At 36.3% G+C, this 24,880-nt stretch overlaps 1 protein-coding gene across 4 annotated transcripts in view; it reads right to left on the bottom strand.

Annotated features, from left to right (window-relative positions):
- BCKDHB (branched chain keto acid dehydrogenase E1 subunit beta) overlaps positions 1 to 24,880 on the bottom strand; it is a 255,409-nt gene that overhangs the window by 191,879 nt on the left and 38,650 nt on the right. For all 4 annotated transcript variants that reach the window (XM_009205577.4, XM_009205578.4, XM_021937517.2 and 1 more), the window contains 3 exons: positions 5,064 to 5,197; positions 4,192 to 4,347; positions 1,846 to 1,954 (listed from right to left, as the gene is read on the bottom strand). In XM_009205577.4, the coding sequence (XP_009203841.1) occupies positions 1,846 to 1,954; positions 4,192 to 4,347; positions 5,064 to 5,197 (399 nt within the window). The remainder of the gene's footprint in view (positions 1 to 1,845; positions 1,955 to 4,191; positions 4,348 to 5,063; positions 5,198 to 24,880) is intronic.

Raw genomic sequence — 24,880 nt, 5'->3', positions numbered from 1 at the left:
AGGGTCTTTCATAATCTCTCCCAGGACCAAGCTTAGGACAAACTTTTCAAGTGCATTCTCTTAGCTGGAATCCTGTAAATTTATTTGCCTGACAAATTCTGGTTTCAAATTTTGCAGCTAAGTTAATATTACTTTTTCAAACATTTCTTACTCAGTAGCCATTTATTAAATACTGCAAAATTTCTTTACTGATTGACCGTACCAGCTGGCTGGCATTACAAATATAATAGCCACAGGATATCCAAAGTATTAGAAATCCTTTTCATCAAAAAGCTATTCACAATATATCACTGATATTTTCCTATTCACTTCAAAATTTTAAATTCTTACATTCATTTTTATTACATAATGGGATACAGATCATAATAGAGTCCATATAAATCTAGAGTTAATTTAAAATCTGTTTTTAAACTTAAGAGCAACAGGAACTCTGAAAAGTCTCCAGCGAAAGTGTAAAATGACATATCCACTTTGAAAACCTCATCACAGGGGAATGGATACATTGAAACAGAAGCCCAGTTGCAAGGGCCATGAATTAACTGTGATCTATTACTACAATGAAATGATACTTATTGAACAATACTGTACATGCCTCAGATTTTTGGGTGTTCTTTTCCCCACAGCCAAGAAGCATTTATTGGCAGGTTGGCTCCAGAAACATAACTGTAATATGCTAATGCTATTCACAAAAAATTAGCTTGATGAAGAGGGGCAAGCTACTTTCCCTAGTGACTAGAATACTTAGAAAAATAATAACAACAACAAAAATTGTTATTACTTAGTAGTGGTAATACTATCAATGAACAATGATGTAATGACAATGTTCATTATTTAGTAGTAACGTTCTAATATTGTACATAGTTTTAAGGTATTATTGTAATAGAAATGAACAATGAATATTCATCCAATATAATGACAATGTTCCTTACTAAGTAGTAATGTTCTAATATTGTACAAAACTGTAATATTATTGTAATAGAAATGAACAATAGATATTCATACAACGGACTACTACTCAGCAACGAAAAGTGAATAAACTACTGATACAAGCAACATGAATGACTCTCAAAAGCATTAGGTTGAAGAAAAGAAAGCAAACACAAAAGAACATATGCAGTGTGCATGGATTTATATGTAGCCCAAAACCATGTATACCTAATCTGACGACAATCAGAAAGTGGCTGATTTTGGTGTAGGGAGAACGGGTCCATAGTGAAGAGTGAGAAAGAAGCTTCCAGGAGTGATTAAAATGCTTTAGACAGAACAAATCATTTGCTATTTAAAATTTCCATTACAGTGAAGAAATTAGCAGTCACGGATGTATTTTTATAAAATCAGGATTTTGAGCTAAAAAGAGGATGACCAAACATCTCAGTTTGCTTTACACAGTCATCCCAGCATAGACCTGATAGCACAACATAATTGTTAACAGCACCTCCTTCACAATCAAAGGTATCCTGATTTAAATGAAGGAAGACCTTTATGATCACTTTAGTTAAAAGGAAACATATACTATTTAGTAAAATGAGCTCATTTACTTTCCTGTTCAATCCATATTTCCTAAGCACCTACTATGTAGTTAAACATAGTCGCTTTATTGTTGCTACCGCTTCACAATTCCTCTTTGTTTCCACAATCAAAATATAAAATGGCTAGATGAATTTTTCCCAAACATAAAATTTACACCTGAGGACAAACTAAATACCAAAAAAGAAATCAAGATTCTTTCTACAAGGAAAATATAAATCAACCACATGGAAAAAAAAGATAGAACTTTTGGACCTATAAAAAAAAAAACAAAGTATATAAAGATATTCACAAATATAAAATAAAGAAAAGCTTTACCTGCTGCCCTGTAAAGTATTTTAGGTTCAAAAAATATACAAGGATTTTTATCCTCTATGCATGACAAAAGAAGTCCTTTGGCCTGGAAAGGGCTTCTGGGTATAACCACCTGCAAAAACAGATTTTTTAAGACAATTTTAGTAAAAATATATCCCAGTAAACTCGCTTCTAAGAAGGACTGATTTTAAATAACCAATTGTTACTAATTAGAAATAGATATTGGGTAGTTATTTTAAGCCTAATTATCACTTAAGTTTATATTATATAAAAATAAAAATGCCTCTTATTCAACAGATATTTATCGGATGCCTACCATGTCCTGTTAACTAAGATACTACTCTTCTCTTAAGAAGCTGAACTTGCCTATATAAAAAAGTAAAAAGAATATGCAAAGATCATTCATCAAAGCAAAAACTGTAATATTGTTAATATCTACCTGTGTTTATCTATAAAGAAATCTCTTCTACTAATAATCTGCTTCTACTTTCAAAGTACATGCAACTCTCTTCTCCAGTTTTAACATGTCAAAATCTGCTTCTTTCCCACGAAAAAAAATATGGTCTTCATTTCATAAGTGAAAAATTAATCCACTGAGTTTTATGATCCAGGCACCATAGTGTCCAGTTATAGCAAAGCAAAAAGAAACGTGTGGAGAGTCCACACTTGCACTCCCAGGAAAGGGCTCCAGCACCTTCTCAAGAATGAGGGTGATGATGAGGAAGATGATAATGACAGTAGGAAGTACGTGTGTAAACTTGGCCAAGCACTCTATGAATTAATTCATCTGTTCATAGCAACCCCACTAGGTAGCTATTATAATTTTCCTCATTTTAGAAATAGACACTGAGGTTAAGAGAGAACAAGTAGCTTGCCTAAGGTCATACTACTTGCTTGATCAGAGTGTCTCACCCAATTCCTACTGATACCAAAGCTCAAGCTCTTCTCTTCTATCTCTTGTTGCCTTAAATCACAAACTTTGCCTAGTTTTAAATGATTATAAAACAACTGTCTAAAGACAAATATTATACAGGAAGAGTTATTAAAATAAACCTGAACTTATCACAAAGACTCAAGATTCCCTGAGGCAAACTATATTTGGCTTTCAAAGCCATTTTTATGCCATTTTTATTGAAGGGTTTTATTTTAAAAATAAAAGAGCAGCAAAAATGTCACTATTTTATTTTCTGTAAATGGACCTCTGAACACATTAATAACCACATCACATAATGTCTTTATCTTATGTTCCTACTTTTTAATTTCCCTTCATCTGCTTTCTTCATATTAGCCTTTTATACTTTATGTATATTTTCATTTCAGCTGAAAAAAAAAGGAAAAAGGAAGAGGAAGAAAGAAAATGAAGGAGGAAAAGAGAAGGTAGGGGACAGACAGAAAAGATCTGTTCTTAAAAACAATATAATGTTTTAAATATTAAATGTAAATTAATGTTTAGCTCAAGCACAAAAATAACTTGCCTCGCACATGGCTTCTTTCCCACTCTACAACTTCTAGCTCACATTAAAAAATCAGGTAACATCTACTCAACTAAGATAAGCTTGTAACTTTGATCTGGCAGAAAAAAACAAATAAGAAAATAAGAATAAAACACTGACACATGCTCACAATCAATTCATGTGATCAAAAAACAAATATACATCTCTGGATTCACACATCTATGGGTTTCTATAATGATCCCCTGAAAAGCTTACTCAATAAATAGAAACAGAAAAGATAATATAAAAAATTAAGACTTAACATACTCAAAATATTTTTGCCATCAAAAGACCTAAGCTTTTGTGAAGGACAGACTATAAAAAGGATATGCTTCAAAATTAATTGGTTGAGCAAGTATTAGCTTACTTTAAACAGAAAAAAACAATCTAGGTAACAGTCTTCTCTCAGTGTTTTTAACAAGTGAGAAATAGATTAAAAGCAAAAGTCTTATCTCTTTGACTTTGAGGCAAATATAGACTAAACAGAAGATTTATTAAAATCACCCCATCATCAGTTAAGTGAGAAAGGCTTAAGTTAGAGAGAAATATAAAGCTTTGAAAGAGAGGGGAGGTAAACCAACTATGTTCTTAGTCTTACTCTTTGAAGTCTATAAAATTAATTAATGCCAGAGTTTATAAAACCAGTCCTCCTTCAAAAAGAACTTTCTGTAAAACTGGGCATTGGATAGCATACTTAAAATAACTGCTAACCTCCCTTTCTTAAGTACAGTTAAGTTCACATAAATTCCAAGAATCCTGTTTGTTTTCTTTCCTCTAGGTAAGCATAGATATTAATAGAATGAACCAAAATGGAAATATCAAATAGAAATCAAATAAAGTACATAAATGAACATACCTTGATTCCTGGGCAATGGGCAAAAAATGCTTCAGGACTCTGAGAATGATAGAGAGCCCCATGGCCAACACAGCCCCAAGGGGACCGGATAGTGAGGCTTCCACAGTTAAAAAGATCCCCAGAGCGATAGCGATACTTGGCAGCTTCATTAACGATCTGAGGGGCAGAAAGAAAGAAAGAGTATGGCACAAAGAGTCCTTCCCTTCCGATCTCCTTCCTTTCTTCCTTCCTCCCTCCCTCCTTCCTTCCTTCCTTTTTGAGATAGGGTCTTGTCTTTCCATTCTTTCCTTCCCCTCTTTCTTTTTGAGACAGGGTCTCGTCTTTCCCTTCCTCACTTCTTTCCTCTCTCCCCCTCTCCTCTTCCCTCTCCCCTCTCTCTCTCTTTCTTTCTCTCTTTTTGAGAAACGGTCTCGTTCTGTTGCCCAGGGAGTGCAGTGCCATAATCACAGTTCAATGTAGCCTCAGACTCCTGGGCTTAAGTTATCCTCCCGCCTCAGCCTCCAGAGTAACTGGGATGACAGGTATGTGCCACCACACCAGGCTAATTTTTGTAGTTTTTGTAAATATGGGTTCTCATTATCATTACGTTGCCCAGGCTGGTCTTGAACTCGTGGTCTCAGGTGATCCTCCCACCCTGGCCTCCCAAAGTGCTGAGATTGCAGATGTGAGCCACTTCACCCAACCTCCATCTATTTGCTTAAACTATTCTATTAGATCTTTAAATAGATGCTCATAACAAAATTACAATTCTAATACATTAGTAAAAGGGTAATAAAATGTTCCTAGAATGCAGGTAAGGGTGGGTGGAAGGGTAGTGGCAATACTTCAGTATTTCATGGACTGAACAACCTTAGAAATATTCATTCACTTACCTGATCAAATGCAGGGAAAATATAATCTGCAAACTGAATTTCTGCAATGGCAGTAGCTCCAGTGACTGCAATTCCGATTCCAAATCCAACGATTCCTTGTTCACACAACGGGGTATTAAAAACTCTATCTTTTCCTTAAAATAGAAAAGAAAAAAAAGGTTAATGTGGCAAATGAGAGTAATGTCATGCATAATACATTTAAAAATTCAGTAAATTAATAATGGGATGGAGAAGTATAGAACAGGTAAAGGAAACAGAAAATAAAGAGTATGGCTGGCCACGGTGGCTCACACCTAGCACTTTGGGAAGCCAAGGCAAGAGGATTACTTGAGGCCAGGAGTTCAAGAACAACCTGCCCAACATAGTGAAACCCTGACTCTATTAAAAAAAAAAAAAAAAAAAAAAAAAAGTACGGTGAATTATTTAAATCCAATTAATAATTATATTAATTGTAAGTTATCTAATGTTTCAATGAAAATAAAAACTGTCACACTAGTATAAAAGAAAGAAAAACCCAACTATTTGAAAGGAAACACAAACTATAAAGACAAAGAAAGGTTGTTTAAAAAAAAAAAAAAAAAAGAAGGAAAAAATAGACAATAAAAAACCTAAACAAAAGAAAGTTGATGTTGTCACTATATTAATAGCAGGCAAAGTAGACTTTCAGGAAAAAAAGCATACCAGAGATAGAAGGGAAAATGCATACTGTTAAAGGGTTCAATTCACAATAAATAAATAATTCTAAATCTATACTAAATCAATATGTAACAATGGGCTCCAAATAAATGGAAAAAGGTAACACAACTAAAAGGACAAATGGACAAATTCACCACACAGTGGGAAATGATTTTTTAATGTACTAGTCTGAAAAACTGACAAAAAAGGCATACGAAAAAAAAGGAGGGAGTGTAAAAAATAGAGATGATTTAAACATGTTCAACAAACATGGCCTAACTGACATACAAAGGACACTGCACCCAAAAGCAAAGAATACAAATCCTTTTCAAGTAAACAGAAAACACTGACATTAACTGACCCTATAGTGGACTACAAATCCAATCTCAACAATTTTAAAGGATTAAAATTACATATATTCTCTGACCATAGTGTAATTAAATTAGAAATCAATAAAAAGACGATAGAAAAAATTCTTATGCTAGAATTTTTTTTTTTTTTTTTTTTTTTTTTTTTTTTTTGAGATGGAGTTTTGCTCTTGTCACCCACCCAGGCTGGAGTGCAGTGGCACAATCTCAGCTCACTGCAACCTCTGCCTCCTGGGTTCAAGTCATTCTCCTGCCTCAGCCACCTGAGTAGCTGGGATTACAGGCGCCCACCACCACACCCAGCTAATTTTTGTATTTTTAGGAGAGACGGGGTTTCACCATGTTGACTAGGCTGGTCTCGAACTCCTGACCTCAGGTGATCCTCCCACCTCAGCCTCCCACAGTGCTGGGATTACAGGCATGAGCTACCTGGGTTTAAGTGTTATCTCCATGGATTACTAAACACTCTAAGGCTCCGTTTCTTATGTGTGATAGAAAAAATATAACACTGAAAAGACTACAATAATTCATACATTTATTCAACGAATGTTTTTAAAGTACTTAATATGCCTGGCTAGAATTTTTTTTTAATATATGGTTAAATATTCACAGCTCAAAGAAGAAACTAGAATGAAAATTAGAAAGTAGTATTTTAAATTGAATAATAATAAAAAAAACTATACAAAATATCTTATTGAGGTTCTGAACACAATGTCAGAGTTGCCTTTTTCACACTATCCTTCCCACATTTAATGATTATAAACTCTGGACAAAATAAAACAAACAACTATTTAAAGGCATTGAAGGACCAAAAGAAGGCATAAACTGGAGTGTTGACTTCTGAAAGAAATTAAGCCCAGTGGACGACCATGACGTTCATAAGGCTTGTCCTGCAAAAGGACTCCCCAGTCTATGAGCTGGGACAGCTAAAATTCAAACGAGTAGACTCAGTCTGGTTGATCTGAAGTGTCAGAAGATAGTCAGGGGCTACCAGTGGTTGAAAATTGAGAGACAGAATCCCTAAAGGAAGGGCACAGCATGGAGGAGCCCCAAAATCTGTGCATAAACTGATCAAATCTTTGCCAACACCTGTACCTACAGGGCACTCCAAAAGCCCAGCAGCAAATAATCTCTGCCAGTTAAAAGAGCTGTGCCCACCAACAACGAGGCAGATTTTGGAGTTTGAGACTCTTCAAATTAGAGAAGTTTGATAAACCCTTTAGACGATCCATTTAGATGTCTAAAAACCCTTTAGATGAACCACTAGGTACAATTTTATTAGCGTATAATTCAATTTTCACTTGACGTTTCACCACCTCTCAGCTAATGCCAGAATTTAATTAGAAATTCTAATTTCAGGATTCTGGGTGGACAAAGACAATACCCACAGTCTGGCCATGTAACCAAATGTTTTGGGAGAAACCTAGTATTCATATTTCATTTCCATAATCCAAGGATACCAGTTCCTTTTCATATACAGAATTCAGTTTTAGCTCAATCATTTCCTTTGAATATGAATGAAACATGGGGCAGGTGTTGGGAAATGCCGACCAGACACATCCTGTAGTTTGCCACGCTATAACAGCTGCAGAAACTGAAAGCATGATTCATACTCATCATGATCTGCGACTATCTTCTGAAATTGTGACCTCTATTCCTCATCAATTCCCTATTTGACTGTGAGTAGCTTGATAATCTTTGAAAATCTATGATTCCATTGAACCAACAACTCAGTGGTAGAAAATGAATGTAAATTCCAGCTGTCTCCCATGGAATTCACAGCCCTGGAATACCTGAACCACCTTAACCAAACTAGCAACATTCTTATTGATTCCTTGCTACTTCACGGGATTCAGATATTTTTCATCTCGGAAAAAATTATAGCCTCGTTGCCAATAGAAAGTAGAATAAAATGAGTTTCTCAGAACTCTCTTACCCCAAAACATGTTTGGTTTGAGGAAAGAGTTTAACAAGTCTCTCTGACAAGTTTCTATGATGTAGCAAAAGTGCTTCAACATAAACTGTTAAAAATCTGTTTCTATTTTCTCCCAGATGCTGATTGAGGAGAAGTGCACAAATAAGATGCACAATATTGATGACTTCCTCTATCTTATAATGCAATTCATCCAGTGCAAAGTTCCTGTAGTACCCTGTAAGTATCCTGATAGATGAATAAATACATGAAGTGACTGCGCTATGAGCCAAGACAGACCTGGGTTTAAGTGTTATCTCCATGGATTACTAAACACTCTAAGGCTCCATTTCTTATGTGTAATAGAAAAATTATAACACTGAAAAGACTATAATAATTCATATATTTATTCAATGAATGTTTTTAAAGTACTTAATTTTATACAGACACTTTCCTAACAGCAGCAAACAAAAGGAAAACATTTACATCCTCATGAAGCTTACATTCTAGTCAGAGGAAATGCAATAAAAACAAAATAAATGAAGGAAATATTTAGATTGTCAGATGATGAACCAGGGGAGTAGGTGATGAAGGGAGGGAAACTACCATGATTTTTAAGTAAGGAGATTGGGAAGACCCCACGGAGAGGTGACAGTTAAGCAAAGGGTTTAAATAAATGAGGATGTGTACCAGGCATGTATCTGAGAGAATAGATATTCTGGGCAGAGTGACCATCAAGTACAAAAACCATTGGGTAAGAAAATGTTTAACACATCAGAGGAAGGGCGAGGAGTCCAGATTGCCTGGTCTAGAGTAAAAGAAAGGGTAGTAGGAGATAAAGTCAAGGAGTTAAAGGATGGAATGGGGAGATGACAGAGATCAGGCAGGGCCCTGGAGGACACTGTAAACCCTCTTTTACTGTGACCGTGAGTCAGAAAGCAGGTGAGTGAGAAAACAGGAAGTTTTCAAGGTCATGCCATTCTCTGAGATGCATTTCAACAGGATCCCTCTGACTGGTATTTGGTGAAGAGCCTGTCAACAGCAAGGATGGACACTGCAAGATTGATTATCTGATACTGCAATAATCCCAGTAAGAGATAACAATGCATAATAGCAGAGAAGGTGGAGAAATGGTGTGAGACTCTGGATATATTCTAAAGATAGAGCTAAAAGGATTTGCTGATGAAATGCATGTGCACTATGAGTCACAGCAATACTAAGGATGACTCAAAGTCTTTTGGCCTAGGTAACCTGAAGGACAGAGTTCCCAGTAACTGAGAAAGGGAAAACTGTGAAGAATCATGTTGGGTGAGAGATCAGCAGCTCAGGTTTGGAGATGTTTACTTTGAGATGCCCTCAGATATTCAGGTAGAGCTATCAATTAGACTGTTGGATATAAGTTGGAAGTCTTCAGCATAAAGACAGCATTTAATAACAAGGGATGGGATAAGATTACCTAGTAAATTTAAATGGAGAGAAAAGAAGAGATCTAAGATTGTAGCCTGGATACTCCAATGTTAACAAGACAAGCAAGTGAGACATAATTAGCCAAGTTGAGAAGGAAAACAAGCCAGAGTTTGGAGGAAAACCACAAGGAGAATGTGCTGTCCCAAAAGGAAGTGTTTCCAAGAGTGATTAACTTGTATCTATACTGCTATTAAAAAGTGAGATGAGGGCTGAGGATTTTATCATTGGTGACCTTAACATGACCATTTCTGCAAAGTAGGAGAGAGAGAAGAGAAAAAAAAAAAAAAAAAAAAAGCTTAATTGCAGTAACTTCAAGTGAGACTAGAGAATAGAAGCAGAGAAACTGAAGACAATGAGTAATGACAATTACATGGAAAAAGAAGAGAAGAAGCAAGGCACTGTGGCTCACACCTATAATCCCACCACTTTCGGAGGATCACTTGAGCCCAGGAGTTTGAGACCCCATAGCAAAACCCCATCTCTACAAAAAAATACAATAAAAAAATTAGCCGGGTGTGGTGGCAAGTGCCTGTAGTCCCAGCTACTCAGAAGGCTATGGTGGGAGGATCACTTGAGCACAGGAGGTCAAGGCTGCAGTGAGCCGAGATGGCACCACTGCACTCTACCCTGAGCAACAGAGTGAAATTCTGTCTTAAAAAAAAAAAGAGAGAGAGAGAGAGAGAGAAGGAGAGAGAAGAGAAAGGGAACAGTCACTAGAGGGGAATATGGGGTCAAGAGTTTTGGGATTTTTGTTTTTTTTGTTTTGAGACAGTCTCGCTCTGCCACCCAGCTGGAGTGCAGTGGCACCATCTCTACTTACTGCAACCTTTACCTCCTGGGTTCAAGCGATTCTCCTGCCTCAGCCTCTCAAGTAGCTGGGATCACAGGCACCTACCACCACGCCCGGTTGATTTTTGTATTTTTAGTAGAGATGGGGTTTCACTATGTTGGCCAGGCTTGTCTCGAACTCCTGACCTCAGGTGATCCACCCGCCTCAGCCTCCCAAAGTGCTGGGATTGCAGACGTTAGCCACTGCTCCAGTGACACTCAGCTCAGGATTCACACAGAGAGACGGATTTAACTAGAAGTAGATTTTGCCAAGGAAATATTGACATGGAATTTAAACTGGGTGTGAAAGAAAGAAAGGTAATCAGGGAAATGAGAGACAGCAACAAGGTGGTAAAATCCATGGCTTTTAAGAATCAATAGGGTCAAAAGATTGTTGGAATGGAAGTACTAGAAGCAGTCAGCTAGAGAGAGATTCAAAGTGCTAATCAGAGTTGAGGGTGCTTCAAACTGAGATTATGGAGAGACCGCTGTTATTGCTAATGACAAGAGTATGGCTGTAAGAATGAAAAGCTGATGTAGGATGGAGGAGAAGATCACCAGAGAAGAAAAGGATAAGAAGCTGAGAAGCCAGAACGTTGAAAAGACCATCCATGTGGACACTGACAGGAATGCTGGAGAGAGTGACAGTAAGCCAGGCTGGGAACAAAGAGGATGAGCCTGAGGTCCATAAAGGACGAGGAGGAGGAGTGTCAGTGCTTTGCACTTACTTACCTGGCACACTGACAGGATTTAACATATGTTTAGTTTGAAAGGATACATGAGATAAGGGGAGCTAGTTTCCTTGGATTTAGAAATCACATTTTTTTCCTTCCCCATTCTCAGCAACTGGATTGTCTTTTTCTACTTTCTACTCAACTATTTGATATTTGGAACCGACTTTCTCAAATTCAATACTATTAAATAGTGTATATGTCATAAGATAATAATTTCACACAGACCACACAGTTTAGCTCAGGTAGCAGAAAAAAAAATGAATATTCCTGAAATATATGATAATTTAAGTCATTCATCCAAATGATGACTAAAATGCAGGATGTTGAAATTCCTATCTTTTAAAGGCAGTTGGGGTCTATAATGACACAGTAAGTCTCGGAGGCTCAAAGGAAGTTGCAAGAAGGAATCTATATCAATCAAGGTGCTGCAAACCAAACTCGGCAAATGTTTAATTCGGTGGTTAGTGGCTTTGACTTATGTGAAGGAAAAAACTATGCCTACTCTGAAACAGTTCCTCAATGCCCAGCAGCTTTGATTGGGCAAAAAAAAGTAAATACTATCGAATTACTTCTTTCTAAACCTCAGATAGCTGAATAAAATGAAAATTTCTGATAAATTTGTTGCTATCAATAGTATAGATAACTAAAATAAAAGAAATAAATATTTCTATAACATGCCATTTTCTTACATTGTGCTACTCCTGCTTTGTATAACTCCATGATCTCCCAAGTCAATGAAAACATGTATGGAATGCCAGATGGCTGACTGTATATTTGACTTATCAATTTCTCATTTGTTGAAGATCAAGCATAAAATCATACCATCGCTTTCTAATAGTGTTCTTCTTTTGTAAAGGGAGCATGATTATGAAGTTCTACATCACTGGCAGTGCACCATCTGTTACAGATATTGTTCATTACGTAATACTAAACTTCATATTAAAATCAGCAGGTGATTCCTATGGCTAAGCAATTAGAAATGGGTAAAACTGAGTCCACCAGTGAACCCTGTTCCCTATCTAACATTCAGCCACAACTACAGACCAGAAAAATAGTGAAAAGAGGGCAGAGAAACAATTAAGAAAAAGAAGCCGGTGTGGTGGCTCAGGTCTGTAATCCCAGCACTTTGAGAGGCTGAGGTGGGCAGATCACTTGAGGCCAGGAGTTCGAAACCAGCCTGGCCAACATGGCAAAACCCCATCTCTACTAAAAACACAAAAACTTAACCAGGTGTGGTCATGCATGCCTGTAAACCCAGCTACTTGGGAGGCTGAGGCAAGAGAATCACTTGAACCCGGGAGGCAGAGGCGCAGTGAGCCGAGATCACACCACTGCATTCCAGCCTGGGAGACAGAATGATAGAAAAAAAAAAGAAAAGAAAAGAAAAAGAAAAAGCATGACTTAAGGTGAAAGCCTGTTACGTCCTAGTAGGCTAAGGGAATCACTAAGAATCTCAGTTTCTTCTGTCCCTGGACATTTTTCAGAAGCTTTAATTAGTTTTAGAGTTTATCTGTGAACAAAGTAGATCTTCAAGTTATTAGATCTATCCAGGATAAAATTAAATTTTCTTCTTTCCATAAAGATTTCTGTAAAAGCAGATTTAAAACTGTCTGTTTCTCAGGAAGTTGTGTTTCCTCGGGACCTAGATTTGAATAGGTCAGAATAGCCTTCTGGAAAACAATCGACTCCATCAGGGAAACAGCTCAGGTCTCAGAGTCTCTGAGCAGAAAGATAAATAAGAACATAAATATTTGTGACTAAGCTACAAAATAAACCAGGGAAATAAAAGTCATTATAGACACAATTGTAACAGTGGGAGACAGAAATAAATAATACATCCAGTCATTTCAGTCATAGTATACTTGATAGAATATGCTGTGATTTCACAATATTTTAAAGCTTGCTGATGAAACATTTGATAAAGATAAAACGCATTTGTTTTAGGGTCAACTAAAGCAAAAATACAAAGCTAATCCAGAAGACCATTTCTGCCTCTTAAAAAATGAAAAACAGAACATTCATTAGATAGGCCAGAAAAATGCTTAAAGAATAAATATGCACACACATTTTTAAAATTACTAAGTAGAATGACAATACAGTTTATCTTGTATTGGGATACAAACTGGGATACTTCTGATACTGTGAGGAGTTACTAAAAATAATTAACAGATGTTAAATGCTATCTGATTTTTTTTTTTTTTTAACTAGCCTCTGTACTAGTCGAGAAGATAGGTTTTTTTGTGGTTTTTTGGGGTTTTTTTTATACTTTAAGTTCTAGGGTACATGTGCACAACATGCAGGTTTGTTACATATGTATACATGTGCCATGTGGCTGTGCTGTACCCATTAACTCATCATTTACATTAGGTATTTCTCCTAAGCTAACTGATTTTCGACAGACTTAAACTGGGTATTTCCAGGCAAACAGGACTAACTTGGATAAACCAAGGGTTATAGTCACCTTATTATTAGAGTTACCTAATATTAACACCTAAGTAGAAAGTAGTAAGGGGAAAATGGTGTTCCCCTTACTCATACCTAATCCACCACATATTAGCATCCTAAATTAGGCTACTCATGATCCAGAGGTAGAAAATGAAAAAGAACACTGAATAAGCAATCCTGTCATCAAGGTAATGGTCACAGTTTACTGCCTAGGGTGAATACTATGATGCATGCAGCCCAGGTCACCCAGTTGTGAAGATCACCAGCATGTTGCCTTGGTTACTAAGAATTCTGTTGGCTGACAGATATCAGCACTTCAGCTATCAGACCCTTTAGAGTCTGTTTTATCTGCAGTGAACTTCCTAGACCAAGGTCATGCTTGGCATCTCCCATCCATTGATTGATCAGTGTGAGATTACAAAGGCCTGGTCATTTCAGTCCAACTAAGGACAACTAGTTGGCAAAAGAGTCATTCTGACTGCACAGATCCCACAGGGTTGGCCAAGGCTGTCACTGGTCTTGCATCACTTCTGGACATCTCCCTCTATCTAATTCTGCTTCTGCTCTAAAGCAGCACTATTTTTATGGTTCTAGAATATGCCAGGTTCCAAGGTTTCCAGATTTAGGAAGTTTACCTATAATTATAATTATCCTACAACAATATTCTTCAAATTGTTACCTCTAAGAAGCATTGTTTAGAAATAGCTGTTTGTGAACCTTGTCCTACAGATTCTACCCTATTATTCGGAACACTCCAAGGCAAGATATCTGGGACATCATAATGGCTAACAGACAAATTAAAGAAGATAAAAATCAATCAGGAACAAATGTATGTGCTTAGTAAATGCTTACTGAACGAATGTTTATTAAATGCAAAAGCCCCTCTGTAATCAATGAGTCTGCAATTCTGGGTATAGATACAACAATGTCAACATACAGCAAAGCTCAAATTAGTTTCAAGGATTCAGTGACTAGATTAAAATTTCTAAGCTCCTCTGCTAAGAACACAGCCTATCTCATTCATTTCATTAGTAGTCCAATAGTGCCTACTACAACCTCTTGAATTTACCAGTCTTTCAGTAGTATCGTTTGAATGAACAAACTTCAAAGACCCATCATTTTGGACTAAAGAGACATTTATGTCTACAGCAATTATGATGTGATAACACCAAGTACTAAGATGTCTAGATATGTCAGCAAGACAGATTTAGTTTAGTTGAAATAGATATGTACTATGTAATATAAACATGAAATTTTTCATTTAAACAATTAGAAAATGTGACAGTGAAGACAGACAATAGACCCACCCAAATATAAAGATTATCGGCCGAGCGCAGTGGCTCACGCTTGTAATTCCACCACTTCGGGAAGCCGAGGTGGGTGGATCACCTGAGGTCAGGAGTTCGAGACCAGCCTGACCAACATGGAGAAACCCCATCTCTACTAAAAAAAAAAAAAAAAAATTTAGCCAGGCGTGGTAGTGCATGCCTGTAATCCCAGCTACTTGGGAAGCTGAGGCAGGAGAATTGCTTGAACCTGGGAGGCAGAGGTTGCAGTGAGCCAAGATCTCACCACTGCACTCCAGCCTGGGCAACAAGAGCAAAACTCCATCTCAAAAAAAAAAAAAAAAAATTCTCACCCAATAATCTCCAGTGCCTAGAAGAGTCAGTCCCTTGTACATAGTGGAATTTTAAAAACATTTGTTCAATGTATGAATGAATGAAAAATGAATACCCAAAATAGTAATATTAAAATAGAAAAGACAGTCAAAAATCACAGAAACTAAAAACCAGGCCAGATAACAATATTTTGAATATCCAACTACCCACACACAGATCAGTGGATTATGTCATGATTTTAGGTAGCTATGTATTAGAGAAATTAATTTTTTTAATGACAGAAAAGGATAAAGTCACAATTTTAAGCAACCCATAGAAAATGAAATAGGAAACATCTAGTTGAAAGTTAGCCATCATGATTATGATACAATAATGTTCAGTATCATAGACTGAGGTTTCTCAAACGAAGTACTAAACAACTTTTAAGGGAAAAAATGTGTTCTTACACCCCTAATGCCAACTTAAACCACTTTTAATATGTTATTTTAATACATACAAAACATAACTTAGCATTTATTACCCTGATAAAAAGACAAAGCCAAAACAAATTTATAAATTAAATACAAAAATAACTACATAACCACTTAAATTCAAATTAACAGTGAAAAATATGGCATAAGGAACAATGGTTTTCTGCTGAAATGACACCACCAACAAAGCTTTGAGTCTGGTAATACATTTAATCTCTTTCTGTTTTTGTTTTTACCTCAATCATTCTAATGAAAAGAATACCTATTCACCTAAATGCACTGTACAAAACAGTACTGATAACCTCATGGCTTCCTTAACCAGTTAAGGGTAATCAGACCTCGTACCAAACAAAACCACTAACAAGCAGTCCTTGAACACTAATTTAAGGAAGTCACTTCAAGATATGGTTGGTATCACAACCATATTGAAATCTGCATTATATGTGTGCCTTATTCAATTATCACTAGAAGCAGGTATAGAAAATTATTTTTGTACTTACTGATATACTTACTTCTAATGAACTGTTACAAGTTGCTCTATTAAAAAATGGAACCTGTAAAATTCATCTGCCTACAACTTGAATGTTATCTGTATAATGCAGGTTCTTTTGGGTGTGGCAAGCAGGGATGCTCCTAGCACTGTTTGTTATTTGAATCCCAGTGAAAGCTTCATACACTTCAGATAATATGAAGTAGTTGGCCTTCACATACCATGAACATAATAAATAAACACCAAAACTAATTTGACTATGTGGTAGTATCTAGTTACATGGCAGATGATTCAGATGGCCCAGAAAATGATTATATTACTTTCTCAAGATTACTGTTGACAGTAAAACCCCAAATTTTAAATCTCACAGAAAATGTGAGAACTCCCAGAATACATTCATGGACACATAGGGGAAGTTAACACCAGTTAAAGAAACAATACCCCAGGTAGGGAGAAGATGGACAAATAAAATAATTGGCTCCATTGTTCAATTTTAGAAGAAAAATTCTACTTAAGACTAAGTTAGGGGGGAAAAAAGTATTTTTTAAAACAAACTACCCATGGAGGCTGTGGCAAATGTTTAAAAGCACTATTTTAGAAACCTCTCACCCATCTCACCAAAAAAACAACTAAGCCCCAAACAACCAAGCACTCAAAAAGAGAAAACCTAAAAAAAAAAAAAAAAAAAAAAAAACCACTGCATTATTATGGGGTAAATTAATCGTTTATTTTAAAATGAATTTCTAAATTAAAGAGAATATAAGTGCATTTCTATATTGTATCTGTTGGGGAAATAAAGAAATTCAAGGTTATTTTTACCAGTAATTCCACAAGGGTTTTTATGTGTTCTTTAATTAAGAATAAAAGAATTAATGTGATAGAATCAATGTGATAATTTAATTATCTGTAAAAACTATGGTTGGGTATGAAAAGAGCACATAGAAAAACTAATTACAAAATGACAAAATCCTAGTGCTATTGAAAACCTTCCCAGTAACCCCATAGTCTTCAAATAAGGAAATCGAATTGTTACTTAAGTGGCTAGCCCAAAGTTAATAGCCAGTAACTGGCAGCTTGACACCTGAATCAACTTCCCTCTTCTAGAGAAGTATCTTCCCTACATTGTCTCTTGCAAACTACTCAACTCACAAATGATGATATATATTAAATTAGACCTTGTTATCTGGCACCACAGCCACAAATACAAAATAGTTTTAAATAGCTAATCTGAATGTAGTAAGTCTTTGAGGACAACATCCTAAAATTCCATCATATGTTCTCCAAAAACCTATGCAAATAAGATAGCTACTATAAAACTGTCACAGTACATGATCTCGCTACCAACAATGAAATAAAATAAAAAGCACATTAAGAAAACAGGAATAAAAATGATCAAGAAAACTTCCTCAATTAGGAATATGTTTTTAAAGGCCTTTTTATCCTTTGTATTTTTTTTATTTTTTATTATTATTATACTATAAGTTCTAGGGTACATGTGCATAACATGCAGGTTTGTTACATATGTATAATTGTGCCATGTTGGTGTGCTGCACCCATCAACTCGTCAGCACCCATCAACTCGTCATTTACATCAGGTATAACTCCCAATGCAATCCCTCCCCCCTTCCCCCTCCCCATGATAGGCCCCGGTGTGTGATGTTCCCCTTCCCGAGTCCAGGTGATCTCATTGTTCAGTTCCTACCTATGAGTGAGAACATGCAGTATTTGGTTTTCTGTTCTTGTGATAGTTTGCTAAGAATGATGGCTTCCAGCTGCATCCATGTCCCTACAAAGGACACAAACTCATCCTTTTTTATGGATGCATAGTATTCCATGGTGTATATGTGCCACATTTTCTTAATCCAGTCCGTCACTGATGGACATTTGGGTTGATTCCAAGTCTTTGCTATTGTGAATAGTGCCACAATAAACATATGTGTGCATGTGTCTTTATAGCAGCATGATTTATAATCCTTTGGGTATATACCCAGTAATGGGATGGCTGGGTCATATGGTACATCTAGTTCTAGATCCTTGAGGAATCGCCATACTGTTTTCCATAATGGTTGAACTAGTTTACAATCCCACCAACAGTGTAAAAGTGTTCCTATTTCCTCACATCCTCTCCTGCACCTGTTGTTTCCTGACTTTTTAATGATTGCCATTCTAACTGGTGTGAGATGGTATCTCAATGTGGTTTTGATTTGCATTTCTCTGATGCCCAGTGATGATGAGCATTTTTTCATGTGTCTGTTGGCTGTATGAATGTCTTCTTTTGAGAAATGTCTGTTCATATCCTTTGCCCACTTTTTGATGGGGTTGTTTGTTTTTTTCTTGTAAATTTGTTGGAGTTCTTTGTAGGTTCTGGATATTAGCCCTTTGTCAGATGAGTAGATTGCAAAAATTGTCTCCCATTCTGTAGGTTGCCTGTTCACTCTGATGGTAGTTTCTTTTGCTGTGCAGAAGCTCTTTAGTTTAATGAGATCCCATTTGTCAATTTTGGCTTTTGCTGCCGTTGCTTTTGGTGTTTTAGACATGAAGTCTTTGTCCATGCCTATGTCCTGAATGGTACTACCTAGGTTTTCCTCTAGGGTTTTTATGGTTTTAGTTCTAACATTTAAGTCTCTAATCCATCTTGAATTAATTTTCGTATAAGGAGTAAGGAAAGGATCCAGTTTTAGCTTTCTACTTACAGCTAGCCAATTTTCCCAGCACCATTTATTAAATAGGGGATCCTTTCCCCATTTCTTGTTTCTCTCAGGTTTGTCAAAGATCAGATGGCTGTAGATGTGTGGTATTATTTCTGAGGACTCTGTTCTGTTCCATTGGTCTATCTCTCTGTTTTGGTACCAGTACCATGCTGTTTTGGTTACTGGAGCCTTGTAGTATAGTTTGAAGTCAGGTAGCGTGATGCCTCCAGCTTTGTTCTTTTGACTTAGGATTGTCTTGGAGATGCAGGCTCTTTTTTGGTTCCATATGAACTTTAAAGAAGTTTTTTCCAATTCTGTGAAGAAACTCATTGGTAGCTTGATGGGGATGGCATTGAATCTATAAATAACCTTGGGCAGTACGGCCATTTTCACGATATTGATTCTTCCTATCCATGAGCATGGTATGTTCTTCCATTTGTTTGTGTCATAGGCCTTTTAAAGATGGCTACTTCAAACTTTGATTTAATAAATAAATTGCATAGCAAGATAGCACTGTTAACACTATTCCACTATTACTCTGTGAAAATTTATGCATGTTTCTATGTCAAAAAGGTAGTGTAAAATCTCCAAACTTGTGGATAAAACTAAGATGTTACTAGTAGCAAGGTGTCAAGCTCTTTTTACGTAATCCACTTATTAAAACAATGGGTATGGGGAAGGGAAACAAATAGATAAAAGCCCTCAAATCATTTCAGATTCAAGTGAAACTTCCAAATTACTGTATCAATCTTATAGTTCAACAAATTATCTTAATTATCATAGTTATCAAAAAATTAAAATGCTCTTGAAGTTGTTCATAACTTTTTAAAAGTACTTTTACTTTCTAATACATTATAAAAAAAATCTTAATGTGTAAAACAAAAATAACTTTGATACTTAAAATTTAGGTCTTCTTTTGTTTGCCAAGAAATTCAATTACTATTATCAATTAGTAGATTAGAGACTACTAAAATTATGGAACATTGGAATGAAATTATCTTAAGATGAACAAAGAGCTGTTTGTCACAACTTAGATAAGATCTTTAATGAATTCATTGTATCCTAGGAAGAGGAGCAAACTGAAGATATAGTCTCTCAAATATACCTTCCTAATCTTATTAGATAGATGTTGTAAGAGATAGTATCAAGCTCTCCCAAATCACCTCTTGCCACCATCAGAGGTTCTGGTTCTGACCCAGTAAAAAAATATCACTTGATATAATTTGTTTTTATATGTACTTGACCATGTACAAAGCACTGTAGTTAGTTGCTACAAATGATAAAGGGATAAATGAAACACCATCCTGTCCTCAAGCAACTTACAATGTGATAGGAAGATAAGTCAAATATAACTGTGATATAAGAAAATGACATACAAATAAAATGCTATTAGAGGAGAGGGGAATTATTTTGGGCTTGGAGGACTCATACAAAGTTTTATGAAAAAGAAGACACTGAATTAGGCACTGAAGAATGGGCAGAATTTCTACAGGCACAGGTAGAAGAAGGAACAGTGTGATCAAAGGCAGGAAATAAGGGCAAATTCTGAGTTGGGAAGCGAACCAAGAAGGCTGAAGTAAAAGAGGATTAAAAACAGTAGTGGGAGATAACGATAGAAAGTTTGGTGTATATAAGCAAGTTACTACAGTGCTTAAAAGCGTGGGCTCTGGCATCACGATATATGGGTTTAAATGTGGTTCCACCATTTACCAATTGTGTGGTCTTGGATTGTGCTTCAGTTTCCTCATCCACACAATCAGGATAAAAATAACTAAACTGGCTATCAATCAGAGCTGATCTGAGGATCAGATAAGATAAAGCACATTCAAGTGCTCTGCAAACCATAAAGCATTTTATAAGACGTATAATGTTATTATCAGGATAGTGTTGAGGAAAATAAAAAGGAGAAAGAATTTGAGAAACACTATAGAACCAATAGGACTTAACAGTTGTTAGTTGAGAGGCACGTGGCAGTCGAAATTCCCCTGACAATTGGCACTGAGAAGTACTGAGGACGTTGCATGGTCTTTAAGGATCCCAGACCATCAGCTGGAAGATCTCAGTAGGCATGTACTGTGCTCACCCTCAAACTCTATCCACTATCCTCAAACTCTATCCACTCCAGCTAGAAGATGTCTACAGTGCCTTGAATCACTCAACAATAAGCATTATCTCTGCAGCTGGAATGAAGGGTGGGGTGGGGAAGGAAGTTCAGCCATGACAGCAGGGCTGTGACAGGCAATTCTAAACTATGAACCCAAATCCTGTTCCATTAGCAACACCATGAATGGACACCAAGGAGGCACATATCCAAAGATCTTCATCCAAAAATCCTGAGGTTTACCACTGGACAAAGGGAGGCTATAAACAGGAAGCCTGGCCACTGCTTGCCTTCTGCAAAAAAGAGACCCGAAGAGTGAGAATGAAGGGCTGAAGATCAAAGGCAACTCCTGGATTAAAGAACAATGTTACTGCTGCAGCTGTGCATCTACAGCGACTTAGAAACTACACAGGTCAAGGATTGAACCCAACCAAGGGGGCCCAAAGCCCTCCAAGCACTGCTTGGAAATGAGCGGCAACTGATCCTAAGATATCACAATTCCTTCAAGCAAGCACCCACTTAAAAGCCCCGACTCTACACTAGTCCCCTCAAGGGTCCCTGAGCTATGTGCTGTGTGCTGTTTGCCATAACATTTGAGTAAGGTCCATATAAGACACATGATGATCCATAAAGGTACCGGCATGAACCTGGAAATACAGGACCAACTCAGAATGCCAAGAGCTTCAGATATCTTCAGGAATTGTCCAGTGCTAGTTTTAATAAGGCTATGGGCCCACAGAAGATATATTACTAACAATAAATTAACCACTAGTGTTTCTTAACTTTTGTAAGCTGAAATTTGCTTCTGTGCATGCTCATTGTGATTCTAAGAGAGAAAATTTCTGTACTTTGGAAATCACCCTGTCATGAATGAAACAAATAATTATGACCTGAATGTTTGGGTTTCAGGGAATATGACTATATAACTAGTTAAGCTTAAATTAGACTCTCTTTTAAGTGACTATTTAAGCTTGTTAGCCTCTCCTTTAAGTGACACTTGAAGAGAAAAACACAAAAACTCATTTCAGGCAAACTGATATTTACTATGTCTTTAAAAAAGAAAGAATAACAGTCTTGTCGTGTAAGAAAGAAAAACTATTTCAGTCTTCTTTTATTAAAATCAAGTTTATTTATGTACCTGTACAAATTTCTTAAATGGAACAATCTAAAACCTAAGAGATTTAAGTTGGAGTTTGGAGGAATACACAATAAAAATGCAGTTTTTCAAATTAATGCACACATTGCTGATGATGAATAAACAGATTCCAAAAAAAAAGAATACAAAAATATTTCTGAATAAACCTGTAACGACTCCACAGTGCTTGAATACAACCAAAGCTGTTTTTCCAGAAAATCAAAAGGAGTATTTTCATCATCCTTGTGATACTAGCTTCAATTTAAGGGCAAGCCATCTAAATTTTTCTTTTCAATCTTCCTTCATTTATATGGAAATGAGATGTTTCCTAAAACATATCTGTACCCAGTACCTACGTCAACACCAGAACTCAAAGCACACAAATTCCTCCAGCTGATTCCTGACTATAAGTGAAAACAGCATGCCAACATCATCTAAAACCCTTGTGCGTCATTCACCAAGGAGGACATTACCAAGCTGTCAATTTCAATTAACCTGCCTAGCTTTATAAATAGCCTAAACTTCCCTATCTAAATAGGCTGGTGCCCTTTTCTCAGAAACAAAGGGAACAATATGACAAAGCATGAAAAATCAATGAGCTTTCCCCTTTGTAAACAAGAGAAAGTTGACGTTAAATGAATTCTAAGTCCAAATTGAGGACCTATTAATAAAATAAAGCTCAAGAGAATGAAGAATCAGTTTTAAACAGAAAATAAGCAATATTCACTAACTATATCTGATATTGTTCTTTCAAAATATCTGAGTCTCACTGCTACTGGAACTAATGCAAGGCCTATATACAGGCACAGCTAAACACAGATACCATAATTACAACCCTTAATATGGTCCCAAACACAATACAGTTTAAAAGCCCCAGATGATTAATGTTTGGCCAAAAAAACAAACAAAAAAAAAGTTAATTTTAAAAATTAAATAATATCACTGTAGTCTAAATCTGAAATGTTTTCTAGTTTTCATAACTTACAACATCATCATTTCTTATGCTAGCTCTAAATTTCTTCATCTAAAATCAATTATAACAAACAAATCCCACACATCACTTCTACAATCTAATTACTTGTGTACAGCATTTTTCCAGTTCACACTCCAATGAGTAAATAAAAATAGAATCAGAAAACACATCAATGACATGTATCAAAAAGCAGAAACTAACTGGTACAGATCATTTATCAGGATGGTGAATCCATCAGTCCATCTAATAGTCCACTGCATAAAAACACAGTTGGCCCATATTAATCTTAGGTAAAATACATGTGAATTCATGTGTGAATAAGTACACGTATATGCACATGTATCATCCAAGTGATGCTTAACAAGCTTGTCAAAAACAGCATAACCTAACAGTGACGTTTCACATATATTAAGAACAGTATTCAGCTCACTGAAATATCTAGGACTCAATCAAAAGCTAAAAAGTTAAATAAAAAAGATTTCTGAACAATCAAAAAAGATAAAGCTGGGTGTGGTGGCTCACACCTGTAATCCTAGCACTTTGGGAGGCCAAGACAGGCTGGTCACCTGAGGTCAGGACTTCAAGACCAGCCTGGCCAACATGGTGAAACCCTATCTCTACTAAAAATACAGCAATTATCTGTGTGTCATGGTCCATGCCTGTAATCCCAGCTACTTGGGAGGCTGAGGCAGGAGAATCGCTTGAACCCGGAAAGCAGAGATTGTAGTGAGCCGAGATTGCACCACTATACTCCAGCCTGGGTGACAGAGCAAGGCTCCATCTCAAAAAAAAAAAAAAAAAAAAAAAAAAAAAGGTGGCAAACTTGATTGACTATACTTAGAAGAGGTTCTCACTGTCACTCATAATAGCTTTAGAAAATTCCATTAGAAGTCATTCACTGATATGCAATATATTTACTGTATCAGTTAAATGAATCATCATTTTATTTCCTTTATTTGCACTAAATCAAAACTGGTTTCCCATTCTTCATTCATTCAAACAACCTTTGTGTTTGGCACTATTATGGGCATTGTGGGAGACAAGAAGGTGAATGTTATATATAAGTAAATACATGGTTGAAAATAAGTATAATGAGTTACAGGTACAGTACTAGATGGAAATAGACAACAGTTAAAAGGAATTCTAGATAGCAAAGGCTATAAGGAAGATGAGCAGGGTCCAGAATAGAAGTTGGATTTGAAGTGGAAAGAGAGGGCTTTCTGAGGGACAGAGCAGCATAAGAAAGGCAGACAGACAGAGAAGACTGGAGACAACTGCTGGGTAGTGTGGGTGCAGCCAAGAATATGGGGGAAAAAACTTGAAGCTAAAAACAAAAGTCTTACACTAAGCTATGAAAACTGGACTTTACTATTAAACATTGAGAAGACTTTTAAGCAAAGAAGTATTATTATCAAAGCTTTATTTGGGGGAAACCAATCTCACAGATATTTTTAAATTAAATAAGACTAGGAAGAAGAGTGAGAACAAAGACTCATGATAATTACTATAATCATTCAGAACAAAACTACTGAGAGCATGAACTATGATAATGGCAATGGAAATAATAGTGAAAGAAACCCCAAAGTAAAACCAGCAGAGCTTGATAGCTCTGATATCTTAAATCTGAGCTGTTTTGAGGACCCAAAAGCAAGATCTAAGAGAAAGAGCTCAAAAGTCACCATACAGAAGAAAATGTAAGCAGAAAGGTTTCCACACTGATCTGAAACTAATAAGCATATATGCAGAAGGATGAGTTTCACTTGAAATACAGTAGATATGGACGCTTCTTAAAAATGTCAGGTCCATTTTTAAGCAAAAGGTGAGTGGAAAGTCAGAAAGTATCATGAAGACAATGGAAGCATTAGTTTGGTCAAAATCAGAAGGCCTGCTAAAATAAGCTGGGATACAGA

This window comes from Papio anubis, chromosome 6 (genome assembly GCF_008728515.1).
Source record: "Papio anubis isolate 15944 chromosome 6, Panubis1.0, whole genome shotgun sequence".
Classification (NCBI taxonomy): Eukaryota; Metazoa; Chordata; class Mammalia; order Primates; family Cercopithecidae; genus Papio; species Papio anubis.
Note: the sequence above shows the minus strand (reverse complement) of the source record. Positions and strands in the feature narration are given on the sequence as shown.